Source organism: Choloepus didactylus, chromosome 1 (assembly GCF_015220235.1).
Source record: "Choloepus didactylus isolate mChoDid1 chromosome 1, mChoDid1.pri, whole genome shotgun sequence".
In the NCBI taxonomy this organism is placed as follows: domain Eukaryota; kingdom Metazoa; phylum Chordata; class Mammalia; order Pilosa; family Megalonychidae; genus Choloepus; species Choloepus didactylus.
Genome location: NC_051307.1, coordinates 189,166,864 through 189,191,978, shown reverse-complemented (window position 1 = coordinate 189,191,978; position 25,115 = coordinate 189,166,864). Strand labels below are relative to the sequence as shown.

The 25,115-nt window shown below is 43.3% G+C and overlaps 1 protein-coding gene across 5 annotated transcripts in view; it reads left to right on the top strand.

Moving 5' to 3' along the window:
• TRANK1 (tetratricopeptide repeat and ankyrin repeat containing 1) overlaps nucleotides 1–25,115 on the top strand; it is a 220,691-nt gene that overhangs the window by 133,739 nt on the left and 61,837 nt on the right. For 3 of the 5 annotated variants that reach the window (XR_005218461.1, XR_005218469.1, XR_005218468.1), the window contains 4 exons: nucleotides 8,429–8,615; nucleotides 12,628–12,779; nucleotides 15,861–15,972; nucleotides 18,390–22,185. Coding sequence is in view for 1 of the 5 variants with exons in the window: in XM_037847084.1 (XP_037703012.1) it covers nucleotides 8,429–8,529 (101 nt within the window). In the remaining 4 variants the exon portion in view is untranslated. Of the gene's footprint in view, nucleotides 1–8,428; nucleotides 9,929–12,627; nucleotides 12,780–15,860; nucleotides 15,973–18,389; nucleotides 22,186–25,115 lie in introns of those variants that run through there. The other 2 variants (XR_005218462.1, XM_037847084.1) reach the window with 2 other exon arrangements.

The window sequence follows — 25,115 nt, the reverse complement described above, 5'->3', positions numbered from 1 at the left end:
AGTCTACGGTATATCATGCAGAACTATCTGAAAAATGGATTCAGATTTTTTATTTCTCATTCGGTTGAATCTTAGCGAACTCTTCATGAAGCCATGGATGTGGACTAAGAGAGAGGTGGCAGCACTGCAGGAATAAATCAAATGGCAGAGTGAATTTAGAATTTAGCCTGATTTTATAATACAAGTCATGTGCTGCTTTCCTAGTGGCAGGGCACACGGTATATCCACTTGTCTGTCACTTTGGAGGAAGTATCCTGACTTGCCTCAACTTTTTGGACCCAAAGAGGTTTCTTTGAAGTTTCAGGCCTCTGAATTTCCATGAAGTTTATTCCCCATCTTCTGGCACGCATGCCTTAGCCAGTTGTCTTGGTTTCCCAGGGCTGCCAAAACAAAACACTACAAACTCAGTGACTTAGAACAACAGAAATGTATTGTCTCACAGTTCTGGAGGCTGAAAGTCCTAAATCAAAGTGTCAGCAAGGTCATGCTTCCTCTTAAACCTGTGGGGGAGAATCTGTTCCATTCTTCTGGAGCAGCTTCTGGCGGTGGCTTGCCGGCAATCCCTGGTAGTCCCTGCCTCAGTCGTCACATGGCGTTCTCCCTTCTGTATGTGTCCCAATTTCCTCTTCTTATAAGGACGCCAGTCATATTGCATTAAGGGCCCACCCTACACCAGTATGACCTCATTTTAACTTACCTAATTCCATAGCAATGACCCTGTTTCCAAATAAGGTCATATTCTGAGATACTAGGGATTAGGACTTCAACATCTCTTTTTTGGGGGCACAATTCAATGCATAACACCAGACAACTAGGGTTCTTGCTACTTCCTTCTCACCAGGTCCTATCAGCCTGCCCTATCAATGTAGTAGACTGTTGTGGTATTCTGTGTGATACGATGATCAAGCTACTGCTGACTGAATTATTGCAGTGAGCTGGAGAGTTGATGCAGCCCTGATGATAGTGAGGGTGTACTGTCATGTGAAAAGCAAACTGCTTCTGCTTATGAAACAGAAAAAAAGTATCCTCCAGGTTGATAGCATGTGCTAAGGGTTGTGTTAATTTTCTTCTGTATGGAGACTATATCTGTTACAGTGCCCACAGTTAGTCACCTCCGATAATCCACACTCATTCTCCAAGATCTGTGCTCAGCCTAGACTGAGCAATTTAGTTGAAGAGGGATGTAGTAGAAATTCCCTTCCCCATGTTTCTCAGGTCTTCAATTGTGCCACTCATCTCTCTGATTCCCCCCACCCACTGCTGTAGTATTGCCTTTGGAAGGGAGGAACAGTTCTTCAGCTTTCCACTTGGCCCTGCCTGCCCTGATCGGCCTACTCCCTGGGTCAGGGAGCCACAATTGTGAAGCAGCCAGATGCTGGATATGTCCTTTCCAACTTATGCATTTGGAACTTGGGGTTAAACGCAAGATGGGTTAACAGGCCCTCTGGACTGCTGTGAAGCAGACTTGATTCAAGATTAGTCTCCATAACCTCCCCCGAGTGACCAGTGGTCTGGGAATTTTTCTTGCCCCTATTCACATTTACTCAGTAATGCCACAGACTCTTTTATGGCCATAATGTGTCAGTATTGCAGACTACTTCATTGGTCTCTCTTTCAAGGGTCTCTGGGTCTCTAAACTGATTCAGCTCTTGGAACTTGTCAAGGAGCCAAGATTCCATTATGAGGTGTTGCTGACAGGGCGGCGCAGGAATGAGACACAGACACAAAGTTAGGAATTAAGGGAGCAGGGGGCCCACTGCATCTCGTGCTAAGTGAGCGATAATGCACCTTTGCTCCAGCTATTAATTTCAGAAGATAAGGGAGTATATGCTAAATGTCCTCAGGCATGGGAGAGCCCACCAGATAGCTATGTTTACATCCTGTTGCATATCAGAAGGAACAATCTAGGTTTAGGACAATGGTAAACATTGTCATCATAGTCACAAGACATATATCTTTACAGGGCGTGCCTGCACAGTGTTCCATGCAGGCCTGCGGCTTAGCATTCCAAGCCACCACCCTAGATACGGCTCAGGCAACATGGAAGACTCGGTTTCCCACAATGGGGACTCAAGTCAGGCCTTGTTTTTCATTAGGTAGATCGAAGGTCCCTGAAGCTCAAATCATGTGTTACGCACACCTTGTCTCTGGGGTAAAGTGATGCCCTTGGCCTCTGCCACTCTGGCACCCTCAAACTCTCTGAAATCAGTGCTCATTGGATTATCTCCCACCCTCATCCCCAACCTACCATGCAGCCTCTGCAGTGCTTTTCAAGCATCCTCAGGTTGTTATTAATGCCTCAGTGGGAGAAGTGCTTCTGAGGTTCTTAGGGGACATAGTTAGGGGTTAGAATAATAAATCCTCTCCAAATTCCTTCTCCCTCCATCTGTGGATTCCTTCCTGGACCAGAGGGTGGCATCTTTCTCAACTTCATTTAAGTGTGCCATAAAGCACATTTTTTAATAAATTAAAATGCTTGAAGCAGTCAGGAAGAACTTTAACATTGAAATATGTGGTCAATAGAATCTGAACAGAAGGCTTTTGAAGCTGAAAGCTAGTAAACCTGAATTAGCCCTAATTCATGGGGTAGAGTGACACAGGATTGTTCAAAACTTCAAGAAACTTTCCAGCCATTTTAGAGCTTCAAGGTAGAATTAGAGGCCTGTAGTGGTTAACCCCAAAAGATATGTCCACGTCAAATCTCGGGAACCTGTGAACATGACCTTATTTGGAAAAAATGTCTTTGTTGATGTAATTAAGTTAAGGATCTCGAATAAGACCATCCTGGATTATCCAGGTGGGGCTTAAGTCCAATGACAAGTGTCCTTATAAGAAACAAATAGAAGAGGGGCGTACAGACAGAGAAAAGAAGGCTGTGTGAAAGCTGAGGCAGAGATTAGAGTTAGGGAGCCATAAGCCAAGGAACTCCTGTAGCCAACAGAGTCGGGAGAGGCAAAGAACAGATTCTCCCCTAAAGCCCTAGAGGGAGTGCAGCCCTGCTGACACCTTGATTTGGACTTCTGGACTCCAGAACTGGGAGAGAATAAACTTCTGCTCTATTAAGTCACCTAATTTATGGTAATTTGCTACAGCAGCCACAGGAAACTGATACAGGACATTTTGTGTTTAATTCTGTTGAGAGTCTTTGCTTCTTGAAGTTCACAAATAAACGAAGAAGTCTAATACTCCTTAATTAGTTTTCCAGCAGGATCACTCATTCCCTTCGCTTATTTATCATATTCATATATTTATATATTGGCCTTTTTAAGCCAATGATAATCCTCATTTATGGGAGCATAAACAAAACTTATTCCTTGTTCTTATGCTGAACTTGTTCCTTGGCTATATAACATTATACAGTCAGAGTTATCCTGCCAAATTCTGTATAATCCAGGATGTCCAGTTGCTATCCGTTCCCAGCTGGACCACATTTCTTCTTTAAAAAAAAATTTTTTTTTGTTAGAGAAGTTGTGGGTTTACAGAACAATCATGCATAAAATACAGGATTCCCATATACCATCCTGTTAGTAACACCTTGCATTGGTGTGGTACAGTTGTTACAACTGATAAAAGCACCCTTTTATAATTGTACTATTAACTATAGACCGTGGTTTCACTTAGGGTTAGCTGTTTGTATAGTGCAGTTTCATGGATTTTTAAAATTTATTCTATTACTATATACAACCTAACATTTCTCCTTTTAACCACATTCAGATATGTACTTCAGTACTGTTAAATATGTTCACAATGTTGTGCTACCATCACTAGCATTCATTACTGAAACTTTTCCTTCATTCCATATGGAAACTCTGTACAGTGTAAGCATTGACTCCCCATTCCCTACCCAACTTTGGGTTGATTTCTGAGCTCTCAGTTTGATTCCGTTGGTCTATGTGTCTGTCTTTTTGCCAGTATCGTGCTGTTTTGATTACTGTGACTTTGTAATAAGTTTTAAGATTGGGAAGTGTGAGTCCTCCAACTTCATTCTTCTTTTTCAGGACGGCTTTGGCTATTAGGGACCCATTACCCTTCCATATAAATTTGATGGTTGGCTTATCCATTTCTGCAAAGAAGGTTGTTGGAATTTTTACTGGGATTGTGTTGAAACTGTATTTCACTTTGGGTAGAATTGATATCTTAACAATCTTTAGTCTTCCAAACCATGAACACAAAATGTCCTTCCATTTATTTAGTAGTTCTTGATTTATTTTAGCAATGTGTTGTAGTTTTCTGTGTATAAGTCTTTTTTCATCCTTGTTAGACTTATTCCCAGATATTTGATTCTTTTAATTGCTTTGTAAATGGAATTTTTCTTGATTTCTTCTTCTGATTGTTCGTTACTGGCATATAGAAATACTACTGATTTTTGCTTGTTGATCTTATACCCTCCTTCTTTGCTGATTTCATTTTTTAGCTCTAGGAGCTTCCTTGTGGATTTTTCAGGATTTTCTCTATATAAGCTCATGTCATCTGCAAGTGGGGAATGTTTTACTTCTTCCTTTCCAGTGCAGATGCCTTTTATTTCTTTTATTCTCTTTTTTCTTTCTTTCTTTTTTTTTTTTTTTTTTTTTTGCCTAATTGCTCTGGCTAGGACTTCTAGTACAGTGTTGAATAACAGTGATCAAAGTGGGCATCTTTGTGTTGTTCCTGATCTTAGAGGGAAAGCTTTCAGTTTTTCTCCATTGAGTACAGTTTTATCTGGAGGTTTTTCATATATGCCCTTTATCATGTTGAGGAAGTTTTCTTTTTTCCTAGTTTTCAAAGTGTTTTCATCAAGAAAGGGTGTTCGATTTTGAAAATGCTTTTTCTGCATCAACTGAGATGATCATGTGGCTTTTTTTTTTTCTATCATTGTGTTAATGTGGTGTGTTATATTAATCGATTTTCTTATGTTGAACCACCATTGCTTACCTGGGATAAAGCCCACTTGATCATAGTGTGTAATTCTTTTAATGTGCTGTTGGATTCAGTTTGCTAGTATTTTGTTGAGGATTTTTGCTTCTATATCCATAAAGGATATTTATCTGTACTTTTCTTTTCATATGGCATCTTCATCTGGCTTTGGGATGAGAGTGATGTTGGCCTCATAGAATGAGTTAGGGAGTTTCCTTCTTAATTTTTTGGAAGAGTTTGAGCAGCATTGGTGCTAATTGTTTTTTGGAATATTTGGTAAAATATTTGATGCTCTGTTGTTAGGTGCAAACACATTAAGGAGAGTTATGTCTCTTGGAGAATTGACCCCTTTATCATTACAGAATGCCCCTCTTTATCTGTGATAATTTTTCTTGCTCAAAAATCTACTTTTCTGAAATTAATATAGCTGTAACAGCTTTCTTCTGGTTAGTATTAGCATGGTGTATTAGTCAGGGTTCTCCAGCGAAACAGAACCAACAGGATATATATATCCTGCTCTGATAATTCCAACAACTCTTAGATTTATTCTAGGGAATTAGATCACATAACTGCAGGGGCTGGCAAGTCCAAACCCCATAGGGCAAGCTGCAAGCTAGAAACTCTTTTGTTGAAGTTCTTAGACTTGCTTCTCTAGGGGAAGCTGGCTGACTGCAAATCTTGGCAAGAGCCAATGTTGAAGTTGAGGGAGAAATTCTCCTTCTGACCTCTGAAACCCTCAGTTCTGGCTTCCAACTGATTGGATGAGGCAGTTACCCACCTTGCTAAGGGCAATTGCCTTTGTTGATTGTAAATGCAATCAACTGATTGTTAATGCAAACGCTGTCTATGAAATACCCTCACAGTTACATGCAGGCCAGTGCTTGACCAAACAACTGGACACCATAACCTAGCCAAGTTGACATATGAAGTTAAATACCACACGTGGTGTATCTTTTTCCATCCCTTTACTGTTGATCTATCTGTGTCTTTGTATTTAAAGTGAATTTCTTATAGACAACATGTAGTTGGATCTTATCATTTTAATCATTCTAACTGTCTTTGTATTTTAAATGGTATATTCAGACTATTTACAATTAAAGTTATTGATATGCTTTGATTAACATTTACCATATTTATAACTGTTTTCCATTTCTTGACCTTGGTCTTTGTTTGCCTATTTCTTTTCTTTTTTGTCTTCCACTCTTTTTCTGCTTTCTCTGGTTTCAATTGAGCAATCATTACAACTCTATTTTCTCTTTTTTCTTAGCTTATCAATTATACTTCTCTTTAAAATTCTATTAGTGGTTGCCCTAGGGTGTGCCATATCCATTTACTAATCTAAGTCTATTTTCAAATAGAACTATATTGCTTCATGGGTGGTGCAGCTACCTTATAACAGAGTAAACCCACTTCCTCCCTCCTGTTCCTCATAACAATGCAGTCATTCATTTCTGTTGTACGTAAGCTATAATCATCCAATATATTGTTGCTCTTACACTATTTTGAAGAAACTATTATCTGTTAGATCAGTTAAGAATGAGAAAAATAAAAGATTTTATTTTACCTTCCTTAATTTCTTCTCATACAGTCTTCCTTTTTTTTTTATGTATATAGATCAGGTTTCTGACCTATATTATTTAACTTCTCTCTGGGGAGCTTCTTTTGACATTTATTGTCAGGCAGGTCTACTGGAGATACATTCTATCAATTTTTGTTTGTGTGAGAAAGTCTATTTCTCCTTCATTTGTAATGTATAATTTCACTGGACACAGAATTCTACATTGGTGGGTTTTCTTCTTAATGCACTTTAAATATTTCACTCCCCTCTCTTCTTGCTTGCTTGCTTTCTGAAGAGAAGTCTGATGTAATTCTTATCCTTGTTCCTCAATAGGTAAGCTATTTATTTTTTCTGACTTCTTTCAGGATTTCCTTTTTGTCTGATTTTCTGCAGTTTGAATGTGACATGCTTAGGTGTAGATATTTTGGTATTTATCCTTCTTGGTGTTCTGTGAGCTTCCTTGATCTGTGGTTTGGTGTCTGTCATTAATTTTGGAAAATTCTTCAAGTATCTCATCATTCTCTCTCTCTTTTCCTTCTGATGTTCCCATTACTTACAAGCTATACCTTTTATAATTGTCCAACCTTTCTTGGATATTCTGTTCTGTCTTTTTTCTTTCTTTTTTAGCTTTGCATTTCAGTTTTGGAAGTTCCTATGATATGTCCTCAAGCTCACCGATTCTCTCCTCAGCTGTGTCCAGTCTACTGATGCACCCTCAGAGGGAGTCTTCATTTCTGTCAAGTTTTTGATTTCTAGGATTTCCTTTTGATTCATTCTTAGAATTCTCATCTCTCTGCTTCTATTAGCCATCTGTTCTTTCATGTTGTCTACTTTTTCCATTAGTGCTTTCACCATATTAATCATAGTTATTTTAAATTCCTGCTCTGATAATTCCAACAACTCTTCCCTAGTTGAGTCTGGTTCTTGTTCTCCTCCCTCCTCAAACTGTGTTTTTTGCCTTTCGGTATGCCTTATCGTTTTTTTGTTGGCAACTGAACATGATGCAATGAGTAAAAGGAACTGAGGCAAATGGACCTTTAGTGTGAGGTTTCATGTTTATATGGCTAGAAAGTAGGCTGTGTTTACTGTTTTCTGCAGTTGTAAGTTTCAGAGCCTAAAGTTTCCCCTGGGGTCCTTGTTTTTGTGTCACTCTGTTGAGTCTGAGCCTTGCAGTTCTTTCCCTTGTAATTCCCTGTTACTCTCCCGGAGTTCTGTTGATGTGGTGGTAAGTTGTGTGGGGGTGTGGGGGAGGGCAGGAAGCGTTCTATAATCCTATGATTTGGCATCAGTCTTTTAGTGAGCTTGTGCCCCTGGGCTGTGTCCTTTAAAACTGCTTCTCATCCCCCCACCCCCACCCCTTAGGGTAGACAGGAAGACTGGAGGTGGCTGGAGTTCAGTATTTCTCTTCCTCCTAATTGTTTTAGGCTCTTCTAAAATAGTTTCCCCTGAGGGCAGTCTTTTGTGAGCAAGAACAGACTGCTCTGTGCTATCTCAAAGTGGTTCCTTTTCCCTCCCTCTGCTGGACGCATAAGGGGTTTTTCACCAGAAGAACCTGACAGGGCTCTTGGAGGTAAAACTCAGAAAAGAATGGGAATGCCCCAAAACTGGGCCCCCTGGAGTCTTTAAGGCTCCAGCAAGCCGACACTGAGCCTCCAGCAATTTGTCAATTACTGTTCAAGCATTCCTACCTCAACTGGCTGCAGCAGAGTGTTTCTGTTCTGGAATTCTTTTCCACTTAAATTCTGGTTTTCTTTAATCACCTCTCTCCTTTTTATGGGGCAGTGGTTTGTCCTGTGACCTCAATTCTCTGACAGCTCTAAGAAGGGTTGTTTTTCAGTTTGCTTCTTGTTGGAACAGGAAAGACAACTTCTGCACTCCTTACTTGCCAACTGAAGACCAGGAGTAGAATGTTGCATTTTATAGTGGAGTGAAAACATCAATACTTTGTGATTTGTTTCTGTTTTTTTTTTTTAACAGGTATTGTTCAGGAAGATGATTTTGAAAATGAAGTAGAAGACTTTGTTGAGCTGCGACCTAGAAGGCGTTCGCGGAAATGTGGGAAGCGGAGAAAATGCTAATGTCCAAATACCTGCTGCCTCCTAAACTTTCAGAACATTCCATCTTGACTTAGAATTCCGAGTGCTGGGGCAGAAGAGAAAAGAATGTAAATAAGCATTTTTTTTTTTTTTACTCGGGGTCTGACAGCACCTTTGCTTTTTGTCCTAGTTATATTCCTTTCAGTGGAGGTTTAGGGTCTGATTGCTCCCTCATCTGGTGAGACCTCTTCAAGTGTTTTCCAGGGTAAAGTCTAGCAGTATTAGATGCCCCCAAAATGTTTTCAAGTGGGAGGAGTCACAACTGAAGGCGACACTGGGACTCCTCATTCCAAAGACCCCAGGTTCTCTGGCTCATCACCCATAATGACATGAGTCAGGAGCAGGAGCCTGGCATTTAGAGAGACCTCCACTCAACTCAGAGTTGCCATCACATCGGGCCAGGAAATCTCTCCGGATTCCCTCACATTGCCACAGCTTCGAGGAGTACCACCGGCCACACCCGACCCCAGCCCCGACTCTGGTCATCCCTAAGTCCACTTACAGCATAGTTCCTTCCATTAAATATGTTAGCCTCTTCTCTCTATGGGGACTTTGTCTTCCCCCTTCCCTGATTTTTTGTGACTATTCTTAGCCACCTGTGCAAGTCACAGTTAAATTATCTCAGAAGATAGTCAAGAATTTACCCAGGCTCCTTTGGGTGGTTTCCCATTAGAGGGAAAGACTAGGCAGTATTGCTTGTGGGGTCTTGGCCTGCCTCTCCAAGGTGGTCAGTCCTAACTCTGCCTTGGATATGGTGCACACACATTCCAAAAGCAATCTGTATCCAGCCATGTACTTCTGGTTTACTTGGTTGACATTCTGAAGAGCTTCCACCCGTTGAGCTCACCATGGTGGACAGTAACCTGCAGAGATGCATGCAGGTCAGAACAAGTGGATAGAGGAGGAAGCCAGACTTACTGTGCCGATCTGTAGGGATCTGGCTGCGAATCACAGCCATGTGGCTGTAGGCCCTGCACAAGGAAGAGGAGGGAGTGGTGGGGCCTGTTTGCAGGAAGGCCGTTGCTTCCCCCTCACCAGTACGGTCCCGTTTGGGAAGCCTCCGTGCCTCCGTCATGGTTATTGCCCACCTTTAACCCCAGCCCTCAGCTCAGCTGGTAGGAAAGGTCAGGTTCACACTGGTCCTTGGTTGTTTTATTATCACAACAGAATCAACTTTCTCCCCATGGGGCTGCTTTTGCTGCTCATTGTTTTCACTGTATTTCAAAATTACTCTTTTCTTGAAATGTTTATGCATCTAATTTTTATTAGGTTGTGTTTCTAATTTTTATTCCAGGTATTTTTATAAACTTCACTTTGATGGAAAAAAAAGGAAAAAAAATCAAATCTTGCTGTATTATCACATTTTTATAAAGTTAAATCATTTATCTTACATGCTTGTGTCCAATTGTTTAATTCCAATTTCTTCCCAGACAGAAATGGAATACATCTCAGAGCTGGTTCTTTTCTGGTCCTGATGTTGATTCTGACCAGGGCAGAAAGCTTGCTGTGCTTTCTGAAATTCAAAAATACAGGGACAGAGAAATAAAGGTCAACCCAGGGACTCGCAGCTAGTCAGATGTCTCTTGAGGACCTGCTCTGAGAAAATTCTTTCCAATTTGGACGCTCCTGAGTTTGCAGAGTTTTAACTGGAAGATATTTCAGTGCTGCCTACTAGGACTTACCCCTAACAAGGAACATTGCCTTGGGAGGCAGGAGACTTGGAATCAGATGCTTGTCCTGTCCCTAATAAGCCATATAACCTGGGGCAAGTCAGATCCTTCAATGCTTACTGAGAGCCTACATGTAGTACCACCCTCAGGGATTCATGATCTGCAGTGGGAAAGAAATGGAGAAGTGGAAAAACAGCAGCAAGGGAAATGTGCATCATATGCTGTGGTAACAGCATTTATATACTCCACCTGGGTCTCAGTTTCCCTTCTTGGGAAAATGTCAGGGAAATTGAATGGCCTAAGATCTCTTCTAGCCCTGATGCAGGGTGAGTCTCTAGGCTGTTGGCATGTGTTTGAATACCCTCAGGTCTTTGTGCTATGATCTCAGTATTTGCTTGAGTCAGGGGAACAGGTCAGCTGAGTCTTAGAGAACAAAGTGTCCATTCTGTGCTTCAGAGATAAGCACTGCTTAGTAGAACTGTCTCCAGAGATCCACCCCCAAAGAAAGTTCTTACTTTAGGATCCATCTTCTCACAAGGGTCCTTGGAGTGTGGGTATGAGGTGGGGAGTAGAGGGAAATGAAATTCAGCAGAAGAATCAATAATTCCCACTGATACCTGAGTCCTGGGGCCTAGTCCAGTCGCAGGGGCTTTTGTGTCTCAGGTCTAGCCTGGAAATCCAGGATCAGGGTTCGGTATTTCACTAGGAGGATTCACAGGACCCAGCATATAATAGTCCGGTACATGGTATGATTTATGACACAGCACACTAAGCACAGTAAGCAAAGGGGAAAGATGTCTGGGTGAAACCAGGCACAAGCTTCCAAGCATTCTCGCAGTGGAGTCACACAGGAACCCTCTTAATTCCCCCACAAGTTGTGACAACATGTGTAAAATGTTGTTAAGTGAGGAAACTCATTAGAAACAGTGCCCAAGGATTTTTTTGTGAGCTGGTCATGTAAACATCCTCTGCCTGGCACATGTCAAATTTCCAGACTCTCAGAAGGAAAGTGGGTGTTCAGCATAAACCACATTGTTTGTGCAAGCCATTTAGGCACAGTGAGCCACTTATCAGTTCTGGGAATGGCGGGAACCCTCCTGAAATCCAAGTTCCCAGTCACGGGTCCACCCTGTAAACAGGCCTTTTAAAGGATAGCAGTCAGGCCTGCTATATTAATTCTTTTCTGCACAGGGGGCTCCCCTAAACTGAGTTGCTGTCATAATCACCCTCTGCTAGCTTGCCTACGGGCACTGCTGTGTATCCAGCTGCTGGATAAGCACACATACACCTATTGTCTGTCTCTTTTCCCGGTCAAAGGGATGAATTTTTAGGGAGAGTTCATCTAAAAAACCATCATGAGGAGTAAACTATTTTCTTAACTGCCTCAGACATCGATCCCACTTCCTTACAACCAGTGTTACCCATTCAGGATGTCATTTGGTTCCCTTGAGGCCTGCCAGGGAAGGGGAGAGAGATATATACCTCTGGTGGCTGCTCCTTCCCCTCCTGCCACTAATACACACATACTTTGGCTTGACCACTTCTAGCCAAGAGGCTCTGTTCTCCTCCATTGCTCTCTGTGGACAAGAGTCCAGTCTTTCTATGACTGAAGGAAGAAAATTGACAGGATGCCTAACAGCATCCTCAGCTCTGTGCTAGCACCTCAGTACCTGTTTTAGTTTCATAGGCTTCTCAAAGCAGATACCATGAAATGGGTTGGCTTTTAAACAATGGGAATTTATTAGCTTACAGTTTGAGGCTGTGAGAATGTCCAAATCAAGTCATCATCAAGGCAACGTTTTCTTCCCAAGGACCAACTGCTGGCAATCCTTGGCTCCTCTGCCACGTGGCAAGGCACATTGCGGTGTCTGCTGGTCTCTCCCTTGTCTTCTAGGTTTCATTTCTTTCAGCTTCTTGCTTCCATGGCTTTCTCTTTCTCTCTCTGTATTCATTCCGTTTATAAAGGACTCCAACAAGAGGATTAAGACCCATCCTGAATGAGGTGGGACACACCTTAACTGAAGTAGCCTCATAAGACCCTACTTATAATGGGTTTACACCAACAGAAGTGTATTAACTGTGAGAACATGTTTTTCTGGAGGGCATAAAGCTTCAAACCACCACAGTACCTTACCAAATTGCTGAGGTCAAAATGATGTGACCTTACCCTAGGCCACAGAGCCAATCTGAGGCAGGGCTGAAAACTGAATCTATTTTCTGATGCCAGCCAGCGCTCTTTCCACTAAGGAGTCAGGCACCAAAGTCAACAGCAACTGCCACAATTCTTCTTTCTTGTGGTTGCGTTGCTCTGCCAGTAGCAGTGCATAGAGTGTGCCTGACCCCTGGGCATTGAGGGATCTCACCCCTTTCAACCTCTTACCTGTCTTTTAGCAATAGTGTTTCCCTACAGGAAAGTGGAATGCCTGGCAAGGAGACCTATGCATGTTCTACTGTTTGTCTACCTGGAGCAGCCTGGCCACTGATCCCCAAGGACTGGACAAAGCAGCTTCCCAAAGTAATTCTCAGTGAACGACACACAACAGCCCTGCTCCCGGAACTGAGGTCAGCTTTAGTCTCTCCTCCGTGCCCTCACCCCTCACTACCCTGATCCTGCTGTTCACACACAGGAATCCCATCCCCAACCCTGTACTTCCAAACCTAGGGCTGAGGATAATATAATTCATGTTTCTCCAGTTCCTGCTAGCCTGCCTCAGTTTCCCCAGAGTGATCACTTGCAGTTCAAAATGAGCCCCAGGTTTGCTCATTTTGCCCCAGCTCTGACCACCCCAGGGGACCCTCTCATAGAGCTCATGTTACACTTGCTCTTGGATGTGGTGGAAAGGGAATATTAAGGCTTAAAGGTCTTGGCTGCCATCAAGGCCTCCCACTGGTTGGAGTACATCATTTTTAAATTTCTCCGGGGCTATTCGGGGCTCTCTGTAAGGGGCCGAGTCCAGTGCTTCTGGAGGGTACATGGCTTGTGGGGACATGAGAGTGACGAGGCCAGGAGATGGACAAGACTTGTGCTCACCCTCTAGGCGCTCACAGACCAGGCTTTCCAAGCCTCAACAAGGGGATTGCTCCAGAGGCCCAGGGAAATGGCCAGTGCTATAAACCCAATCTCAAAATCCCAATAAATCGACATCCAGGTTTTATCCAATATACTTATGAGGCATTTCACTTTTACTTTTAAAATGTCAACAGTGTTGGACATGCGCTCCCCATATTTCCATCTGATTTCAGCCTGGCTTCAATAATCCTGGGATTTAATGGTCTGACAATAGTGTAATACACATGGAAGTCAGTTGTTCAAGAAATGTTACATTTTTTTTAAATGAATTTGTAGTATCCTACTCTGATCCCTCTTCCCACTTCGTTGGGAAATTTAACCTAGGTCATCAATGGGGACCCTTTGCTTCCTTGGGGTCTCATAAGTACTAGGAGGCTTGTGTCATGTGGGTAAAATAAGTGAAGCTCCCTCTCTTTCAGTTTGTCACAACACCCTCACCATCCCAAGCTGGTAGGGTTCCTGAGATGATGGGTGACTTTTCTCCTTCTGAGCTGAGGTTGGTGAGGCAGGGAGACCTGGGATGTCTGGTCCAAGGATGAACCATTCAGCCACCCACCTGAAGTTGCCTCACCTCCTGTTGCATCTCCATGGGGTGAATGTGGGTATTGATCATGACACTCCTCACACCTGCCTCACCCCTCAACTGAGGGAGCATGAAGTCCCAGCTATTTTCTTGGAAAGGGGAAAGAAAAATACAGGAAGAACAACCCAAATTAATAGATGAATATTTGGGGGCCATGGTAGGTAGATGCCAAAGAGGGCCATTATCAATCCTTCTCATCCCTGTGTGTCACTCCACCCACCAAGAGGTGAGTCTGTTTCCCCTCCTCTTATGACTTGCTTTACCCAGTAGAATGGAGCAGAAGTGACACTGTGCCAACTCTGGGGTTGGCCTTTAAGATGCCTGGAAGCTTCTGCTTTTCTTTGGAGTGCTCAAGCTGCCACGCAAGAATGCTACTACCCTGTGACCACTGTGCTGTGAAGAAGTGCAAGCTAGCCAGGTGGAGAGGCCTTGTGGAGGAGGATTCATGTGCTGGAAACTTCTTGGACGTTTCAGCCCAATTGCCAGCTGCGTGAATGTGGCCAAGTGGAGCAAATCAACCACCAGCTGAAAACTGCCCAAATTTCTGACTCAGAGAATCATGAGAATTAATAAGTCATTATTGTTTTAAGCCACTAAGTTTTGGGATGGTTTATCATGTGGCAATACATCACTGCAACAAGGGCCTACCCTGTGCTAGTTATTATTAGGCATGTCACACCCATGATATCTAAATCTTAAAACAACTCAAAAGTATAGAGTGGTAATTACTGATTTATGGAATTGTAAGGTGAGGGGTTTGCCTGAGGTCATTGAGCAGGTAGGGGCCAAAGGAGAGCTCCCTGTCGGCGCTCGTGCTATCCCACGGTCTGAGTTGGACAGTAAGGTCTTCAACCAGTGGCCTCCCTGGCCTGGAATCTGAGCGGATCCTAGTGCCCATCCCAGGAACCAAGTGTTTGTCATCTTAGCACCTCTGGACCCTGGCAACTAGCTAGCTGTACAGGGATCTACCGGCAGTGCAGACCTGGTTTCCAGAACAACCTGCAGGAGCATTGGGTCCCCCAGACCATTGTTATAGGGTACACTCCACTCAGCCCTTGGGTTCTCAGTCTCCTGGAGCTCTGGTAGACAACACTGCCAGTTGCCACATAAGGGCAGGCCTGCCTCTAACATTTGGGGAGTGTGTGGTAAAACTAAAAATAGAGACCTCTCCTTCCACTTCTTCCTACCCTTTGCTCCTTTTCCTCCCATGCATGTGGATATTCTAGCCCACACATTCAAGCTCATTCCATATATGCACCGCCCCACCCCCACCCCCAAACAGCTGCCCTTGGCCACTCCATGGACACAATGCGTCTGTAGGGAAGAGGCTCAGGGCCATTTGGGCAGGGGGCTCCTGGGTACTGAAGTGTGATCTGGAGGGGGCCGTGGGTGCATACTCTTTTTTGCAGGTTTGGGGCACAATACTTAGCTAATCACACTTTTCTTGACCATTTCTCCTCAGGCATCTTTCTCCTTCAGGATCCTTGAAGGACGGGGATCTGACATTCATAGATTCTCTAGCCATCGTGGTATCATCATGATATTCTCAACACCTAACCTCTCCCCCTCTCTTTCTCTTTCTTACTTACACACACACACACACACACACACACACTAAATTCTCCCTAGCCTTCTCCAGCAGGCTGCTCTGGGGTCTGACCTTGAATGTGTTCCTGTATCAATACCATATACCATGTACTTGCTGGAAAGCCATATCTCTTGAGTTCATGATCCAGAGGCTGGGTAAATGAATGCAGCAGGTAACTGTTCTCCTTTCTGCCACAAATATATTTCCCAGGTAATTGAAGTGGGCTTTACCTGGTCTGGTCACTCTCGATCTGCTCTTGAGAGTCTGACTCCAGAACAAAAGGCAAGGGGGGCGGCAGGAGTGCAGTCTCCCCACCTGGCAGCCCCCATCACAGTTACAGAGTTTAAGAGTTCAATGGAAGCCTCCCTGTTTAACCTGAGACGTTCTAATTCCTCATTGCAGGAGAAAAACTGGGTCTGCCAATGCCATTCGACAGCTGATCCTCACTCCCACCCAGCACCCAGGAAAATGTGTTTTCCCACTCAGTGTGGAGGAGGGAAGAGCCATCAGCAAGGTACCAGGCGTTCCTTAGGTGGATTGTTGTTTAGAAACCTGTTTCCTGGTGCTGCACAATTCTAACCCATATTCAGAATTCCATGTTCTCCACCTCAGTCACAGGCATCTTACCCTTCTCTGTGCTGAATATCTGATAGGATCTTTCTGGGGCATGGAACCAGGGCACTGAAAAGTCTTTTGAAGTGAGACATAAGATGAAGATTCAGATTCTTAGGCTGGCTGTGTGAATTCAGACACGTTATTTAAAGTCTTGAACCCATTTTGGGCATTTATAAAATGGAAATAATAATACCAACCTTGTAGCTTGGTTGTGGTTGCTACAGATAGGGACGCGTTGGGCATTTTAGTAGGCACTTGACAGGCACTGTCCTCTCTCTCTCCCTGCTTCCCTTCCACAGAGAGAACAAGAATGAAGGGTCTGGGAAAAGGTTTCTGGCAGGGATCCTCTTCCAGGACAGGGGGGTGTGGTCAGGAGTAATGAAGAGCTCCAGGGACAAGGCTAGGTCAGCCTGCTGCTGCCCTTTATGCAGATGGGAGCCTTTCTAAGAGGCTCTTGTTCCCAAAGGCCCAACTTTCTTTTAGAGACTGAGACTATTTTTAACCCAAGCCCTAGTGATTCTGCAGGACAGCTGTTTCAGGGAAATATGTAGGCCAGTCTGTGATTTTTGGAGTCATCATTACAAAGTTTGGGAGTGGGATGGGGGAAGAGAACTAGAATAACTCTGGAATTTCCGGAGGCATCCACAGAGAACTATACCTACCATGCAGAAAAATGCAACCCAAATTTACTCTGTGGCCACTTGAGTATCTGGGTGAGGCTGAGCAGATGAATGTCATTTTGTTGCATTTCAAATCGAGTATCAGTTTACTACCCCCTTCCTGTTCCCATTTGCCTTACCAAGTCACAATGGAGAAAATATTGACAATACCCGTGTTAGAGAGGCTGTAGGGAGAAGGGCATCCTTACCCACCATAGTGGGAACAAAATAGATACAACCTTCTGGAGGGTACTTTGACAATATTTATTAAAATTAACAATGGTCCTCTCACTCTTGGATCCAGCATTTCTACTTTTAGGGATTTCTGTTAGAGAAACATTCCCGTAAAATTCCCAAAGAAAGGAGTATAAGAATGTTCACTTCAGTAGTATCTAGGAGAATGTTAAATTGGAGACCCCAGTTACTGAGCAGGGCATGGCTGAATGCCATGAACACATTCAGTTTTCAAAAGGTTCTAAAGGTGATGACATGGAAATATGGCAAAAATAAATCGCTCACTGAGAACTCAAGTTGCAGAGGAGGCTGTATGATCCAATCCACTTTTGTGAAAATAAGTAAAAATTCACATTCACATTGTTGGTGGTGGTGACCTTGAATATTCTGTAAGAGTTGCATTTTTAAAGATAGTTTGGATTATATTTGTGGTCACAAGAAACAATAAAAGTATTTTTAGAAATCAACATGGAGAGGTGCAAGAGGGCAAATGTTTGTTGCCCAAGGAGGTGGTCAGAAAAGAACTCCCTTAACCCACTCAGATGTTTACAAAGAGATGTTAAGAAGTGATGCTGTGTATTTCATGGTGATGATAACCCCGTGGGAAAGGATGTGCTTCTAGATGCCCCTTGACATCCCACACAGGTCTCGCTTGGTCCTGCACTTTTCATTCAAATGACCCATGTCTCCAGCCAGGCTAAATAAGAGGGAACTTTGGCTTCTAAGGTCCTTTACACCTGGAACTTTATCACCTGGTCTTTTTCTGTCCTGCTCTTAGTAATCATGGCTCATCGGATTGGAGGTGGGGGGCAGAAATACTTCAGCCCAGGTGGAATTAAGCCAGTACAGTTTAGTTCAAATGAAATGCAATGTGGGAATACATCTGAGAGGGAGTCTTTGCCAAGGAACAGACACTGTTTTGTCTACCCTTATTACAGGAGATATTTTAAAAAACAAAGTGGGAGCCTAGAATCTGAACGGGTCTAAAAATCCCTTTTTCCTCCTTGTCCTGATGGGAGTAGGCAGGAGGAGGCAGGTCCACGCAGAAGGGGGCAGGGGAAGTTCTGCTCAATGGGGAGGGGGCTGCCTATTTGGCATAAGGTGAGGAGACTCAGAGGCCTTTGTTAAGTCTATTACTCCATCAGAGATAGCCAGGTAAAAGCATCAGCTTTTCTGAGAAACACTTCAGAAATAATGGGTTTGGTTGATTCCATTTCTACCGGCTGTTAAATCACAGAAAGCAGAGCCTGTGATGGTAAAATTTTGGTTGAGCAAAGGGGGTCAAAGGACTGATGTGGTTGAACAGATCTGGCTGCAGGTGCCAGTGCGCTTGGATGTTTGCTGGTGATGCGGGAGCATAAAGGCTGTTCTTTAAGGGTCTGTCTTCTGCCTCCCTTTTGTCTTTTCTGATCCCATTCCCTAGACATATCCACCACTCCTGCGGCCTCAGTTTCTCTGCTGTGTTCATGACTTCACAATCAAGCCTTCCTGCTCCAGTACATCTTCCAAGGTCCTGCTGGGCTTCTCCATCCCCATTCCACTGGCATTCCAATCAGCGTGTCCAAAACAGAATGTTCTGTACTCTTCTTGCTGATTTCCCTTCAGGACCACCCTCCTGTCTGTCACTGAGCCTCAGAAGAAGCTGGGTGCATCACTCCACAAGACTGTGACCTCCCCGAGGGCGGGAATGTGGGCTGTGCTACTGCTGCATCTCCCATGCCTATGTGTTCATCTCTTAGGAGGCCCCCAAGGACTAAATGGAGACCAAGGGAAGGAGTCTCTAACCCTGTTTTATCCCTATGGCTAATTTCTGACCAATCACTGAACCTGAGGGATTGCTCAATTGTACCCATTCTTCCTGCAAACATTTATTGGGCACCTACTATATGCTCTGACCCCATTTATCAACTGAAACTAAGCTGGGTGCTAAGAGTAGATATTAGGACTGGCCTCAAAGAGCAGGCTCACACTCACCTTCCCCCACTCTTTGTCTCTGCTCTGACTCAGGTCCTCATTCCCTCCCATTTGGACCATAGCACCCCATCTTCCAGGGCCGCACAGCCTTCCCCCTCAATTGTGACTTAAACATAACTGTTGGCTTCTTAAAGCTTGCATTAACTACCTCATTCTGTGACTCAGAGGCATTTACCTCAGGCCTCAGGGTGCCCCGGTGCTTCTGCCATTCAACCTCTCCACAGCCCACATCCCACTGCACCTTCCATACCCCCAAGGGACTGGTGTTTCAGCCTCCCCCACCTTTCCTAGGTCTTCCTGAAATGTACACATTCTGAGGTTTGAAACCATTTGTACCCCAGGAAAGCATGTTCTTAAAGTTAATCCATTCTTGTGGGTGTGGACCCATTGTAAGTAGGATCTTTTCATGAGACTACTTCAGTTAAGGTGTTACCCACCTCATTCGGGATGGGTCTTAATCCTCTTACAGGAATTCTTTATAAGAGAATGAAATTCAGACAGAGAGAGAAAGCCACAGAAGCAAGAAGCTGAAAGCAATGAAACCTGGAAGAGAAGGGACCAAAGATACCACCATGTGGGAGAGAAGTCCAGGATTGCTGGCAGCTAGTCCTTGGGAAGAAAGCATCACCTTGATGATGCCTTAATTTGGACATTTTCATGGCCTCAAAACTGTAAGCTTCCAAGCTAATAAATTTTCCTCATTAAAAGCCAACCCATTTCATGGTATCTGCTTTGAACAGCCTAGGAAACAAATACATGTACTTTCCAGCTTCTGCACCTTTGCCCAGTGCTAGTTTCTGTCTGGAAGGTCTTTCCCATGAGTCTTCACCTGTTGAAATCTTTCCCTCCTTTAAGACTCTTCTCCAGGCCCCCACCTCAGGTAGACTTCCCTAACCTCCATGTGGAAATCAACCTCTTTTTTGAGGGTAAGGGGGACTGATGCTCTTCTCCCCAGCATGTGGTCTCTATTGCATATTTTAGAGCAAAAGATAAACATGGCTTTTGGGTACATGCCTGCCTCCTTCTAGATTGTGCGCTTCAATATAGTAACCACTACCCACATGTAACTATTTAAATTAAAATTAAAATTAAATAAAATTTAAAATTCAGTTTCTCAGCCACTTTAGCCACATTTTAAGTGCTCTGTAGCCACATGGGGCTAGTGGCTACTCTTCTGGACAGAGCAGTATAGAATATCTCCATCACCACAGAAACTTCTATCGGACTACACTGCTATAGATCAAGAGCTCTTGGCATTAAGTGTAGAGCCTGGCCCATGGGAGGTGCTCAATAAATGTTGATTGAATTGAGTCAAATGTAATGTTTTGGATGAAGTAGGAGAGTTGGAGGACCATTAAAAAATCAATGTTTGGAGACCTTGAATCAGCTGACTCTGAGGGGCAGAAAGAAGGGGAGAGAAGAAAGGAAGGCCTGTGGACTGAGCACCTACCATCCCTAGGCCTAGAGTATAGCTCAAACATTTGGTGGAACTGATGGAGTCGGGGTGGGGCACATTGTGCAGACAATTGCTATTCTAGACACATTTTCCAGTCTGGATGAGACACATTTTTGGCTCATAGCTTAACACAGAATCAGGGCCAAGAGTGTGCACTTGAGTGGGTGCATCTGAGATTGTCAGTGTTTGAGCGCTGTCTTCTTTGTTCTCTCTCCCGCCATGCTCCCTTGCCCTGCCCAGCTGGACAGGCATGCTCCCTGATGAGCCAGGCCACCCTGAGCTGAACTTCTGAAAGGGGCAAGGGAGAGTGCAGAAAATGGGATGCCTATGGTGAGAGGAAAGAGAGAGGCTCTTGGCCCTTTTCCAGCCCAAAACTGGGGCTGTGTGTCAATCCCTTGCAGCAACAGGGAGCTGGTTTCTCTGGGAAACCCAGTCTGCAGGTCCTCCAGCTGTGAGGGAGGCTCTGAGTTCTGTAAGGCTCAAATCAAGTGGATCATCTCCCCTATCAAACTCTGTTGTCTTCCCCATCAATGTCTCCAGGAATTAATATCACTGACACTTTGACACCCAGGAATCAATTTATTCATGGTCAAAGAATTGGCACTTTTGTTTCATGTCTAGAAAGTTCATGAGAAATCTAAGCATAGAAACCATAGCCTCTGGGTGGAGTACCCACTACCCAGAATTTGGTAACAAAGTATCTCACAGGTATCATGGTACTTAATCTTCCTGACAACCATGAAAAGTAAGCAGTGTCCTATTTTGCAGGTGTGGAAACTAAGGTGCGATGAGGTTAGCAACCTGCCCATGGCTGCATAGCATCTAGGCTTTTCTTTATTAAGTCTCACTTCTCAGCACACTGCTTTGTACCTTGCTAGCATGGTATACACACAAGGAATATTATTTGCTGCCCTTGCTGTGTCCCTGATAGCTCTCACGTTTTCCCTCCTGCCAGCCAAGACTGAATCCAGTGCACCCCATCCTGGACCTGATACAGTATCAGGTACCACTGACTCCCCACAATTCCAGTTTAACCTTCACTTAGCCCACCACACCCCAGCATCATCAGCCCTAAGCAGCACCAGCACAGATGCTTCTAAAGAAAGACAACTACCAGGCAGACCAAGGAAACTCTTTGCTGCCTAACAGCCTGTCCACCCTCCCAGCTTGGTATCCCCTGAGACAGGGCATTGCTTGCTTGCTTTCTCTCTCAGGCTATTTGCAACCAAGCTTAATGAAGCCAGTATTAACTTTTCTCACCTCAGAGACACCTCCTTCCTCACTTCTCCTGAGCAGTCCCATCTACTTAACTTTTCTTCCCCTCATCTCCTACGGCAACTTATTTTTTCCAAAAACTGACACAGCAATATTTCTGGTCCCATATGCTCTACCAGCACTTTGACATTCCTTATCAAGAGATGAAATTTATTTTTCCCTCTTCTTGAATCTGGACAGGACTTTGTTACTACCTTCAGGAATAGAATATGGCAGAAAGAAAACTGCATTATTTCCAAGGCTAGTTCATAAAAGGCAATATGGCTTCTGCTTGGATCTCTCTCTTGGGAAAACAGCCACCATGCTGTTAGGAAGCCCAAGCAGCCATATGGAGATGTCATGTGTACATGTTCCAGCCAGCTACACCTAAGGTATCAGTTATCAGCCAGCATCATCACTGAATACATGGGTGAGCAAGCCTTCAGATGAGTCTAGCCACTAGCCCTCAAGCTGCCCGGCTGATGCCAAGTGGGGTAGAGATGAGCTATGTTTCAAGCCATACTCAAATTGCAGTTCTGTGAACAAAATAAATGTCATGTTTTAAGCCAATGTGTTTTGGAGTAGTTTTCTTTTCTTTCTTTCTTTTTCTTTTTTTTTTTTTTAAATGCAGCTATAGTAACTGGAACACCCCCAATGGACTTTTAACCCTAATAATTAATAATAATTCATGCATCCCTTTTCTGATTTTGCTGGCATCTAGGCCATTTCTTTCCAGGATCCCTGCAGAGCACATACCTTGTTAGGATAAAGCCCACAAAACCACAGGCACTATAACCTTGATACCATCCCTACACTGACTAGCAATTGTTGTGTAACCAAGCACTTTCACAATCCTTTATTATTAGAGCTCACAGGTCATGAGGCTGGGCTTGGATGATCTTGGCTAGGTTTGCCCATGAGTCTGTGAGTCATCTGGGGGTTTTGCTCCAGGCTGAGCTTGGCTGAGCCATCTTAGCTAGGCTAGATCTGCATCATACGTCTCTTATCCTCCTCCTGGAACCAGTATTCTAGTCTGGGCATGTCCTTCTCATGGAGATAACAGAAGCACAGCATGCAGGCTGAAACACACAAGGTCTCTTAAAGCCTAGGCTTAGAACTGGTACCCCATCACTTCTGCCTCATTGTATTAGCCACAGAAAGGCACATGGATGTCAGAGGCTGGGAATTATGTCTCACCCATAGTGGGAGGACACTGAAAGTTTCCTGTGAAAGGCACAGTGTATGGATACCAGGAAGAGTGAAGAATTAGGGTCATAAATGCAAATCTACCACTTTTTGCAGCAGCTGCTGTATCTGGAGAATTTGTTCTGGTCCTGGTTTTGATTGGTCCTCAAGTAACCACCTCTTATTATTTACCACTGAGCTTAAAACAGCTGTTTTGGAACAAATATTTTTAAATAATTTCTGACTGGGTTTCTACTGCCCAACCTAATAATGCTTGCTCTGGTTTGTGGAGCTGCCATTATGCAAAATGCCAAAAATGGATTGGCTTTTATAAAGGGGGTTTATTAGGTTACAAGCTTGCAGTTCAAAAGCCACAGAAGTGTCAAAACTAAGGTATCAACAAGAGGATATCTTCACTTGAAGGAAGGCCGATGGTGTCCAGAACACCTCTGTCAGCTGGGAAGGCAGATGGCTGGCATCTGCTGGTTCTTTGCTCCTGGGTTGTTTTTCAAAATGGCTTTCTCCAAAATGTCTCTGGGTGTCTGTCTTGGTTCCTTTCTCTCAGTTTTTCCAGGGCAAACCCTGGGCTTCATCTCTTAGTTGAGCATCTCCAAGCATGCTTCTATCCACATCTCCAAGCATCTCTAAGCATCTCTGATTGTCAGCAAGCATCTCTGTCTGTGTCGGCTCTTAGGTTCTCTCTTAAATACCCCAGTGAACTAATCAAGACCCACCTTGAATGGGCAGGGCCACACCTCCATGGAAATAATTTAATCAAAAGTAACACCCACAGTTGGGTGAGTCACATCTCCATGGAAACACTCAATAAAAGGTTCTAACCTAATCAAATGACTAATAAATCTTCCCCCACAAGATTCATTAAAGAACAAAGCTTTTTTGGGGAAATAATATATCCAAGTTGGCACAATGCTTAAAAGCAGAAATGAAAGAATCAGATCTTTTCCAAGTAATTTAACAACATCCCAGAACAATGCTCAAGAATATTTTTAAGAATACAAAAATATCCAGCAGCCATAAAGCTAAATTCATAATATCCAGCAACCAATTAAAAATATTACCAGGCAGGCAAAGAGGAAAGTTATTACAACCAATCAGGAAGAGAAAAAAATCAATCAAAACTGACCCAGAAATGACAGAGTTGAAAGAATTAGTAGACAAGGACATTGAAAGAGTTATTATGATTGTATCCCATATGTTCAAGAAGCTAGAGGACACTGAACAGGGAGACATGGAAGATATTTTTAAAAGACCCACATAAAACCTCTAGAGATTAAAACTACAATATGTGAGATGAAAAATACACTGGATAGGATGAACATCAGATAAGACACTGCAGAAGAAAAGATTAGGGAACTTGAAGACATTTCTATAGAAACTAAAGTGAAACACAGAGGAAAAAAACACTAAGAACAAGCACCAGTGAGTTGTGGGACAACTTCAGGCAGTCAAATATAACTATATTTTAAGTCCATGAAGGGATGAGGGGACTGGAAAAATATTTGAAGAATAGTGGAAAATTTTCCATATTTGATGAAAACTACAGATCCACAGATCCCAAAACCTCAACAAAACCCAAGCACAGAAAACATGAAAAAACTCCAGCAAGGTACATTATAATGAAATTATTTTAAACCTGTGATAAAGAGAAAAACTTAAAGGTGGCTAGAGAAAAACAAGACACATTATGAATAAGAACAGATAAGAATGATTGCATATAAGGAACAGGTTAGAATGGCAGCATATTTCTTTTTGGAAACAATGCAAGCTAGAAGACAGTGGAACAACATCTCTAATGTACTGAAAGAAAAAAACTGTCAACCTGGAATTCTATTTGTATCATAAATAACTTTAAAAGAATAAAGATGGGGACATCAGCAAAAATAGCAGAGTAAGGAACTCCAAATTCTTCCCCTCCAGAAAAGCAATGAAAAAGCAAGCAAAAACTGTCACAATTAACTGTTTAGAATTCTGGAAATTAACCAGAGGTTTACAGTAACCCAGAAAATACTTATTCAAGAAAAACGGCCGATTCTTTGTAGGAAGAACAAACTTTATGGTGTTTTAACTTGCTCTAGTCCCATCCCCCAAATGCCCTGGGTGACATCTGTCAAAAATATTTACAAGCTAATGTCTTTGTTGCTGCTGCTTGAAGTCATAGATAACACTTGGGACAAACAGAGGACTGACCGAAAAGCTTGAGAGGAAAGACTGGGGAATAAATTATCCATAAGGGCTTTTAAAAGCTCTGACATATTCCTG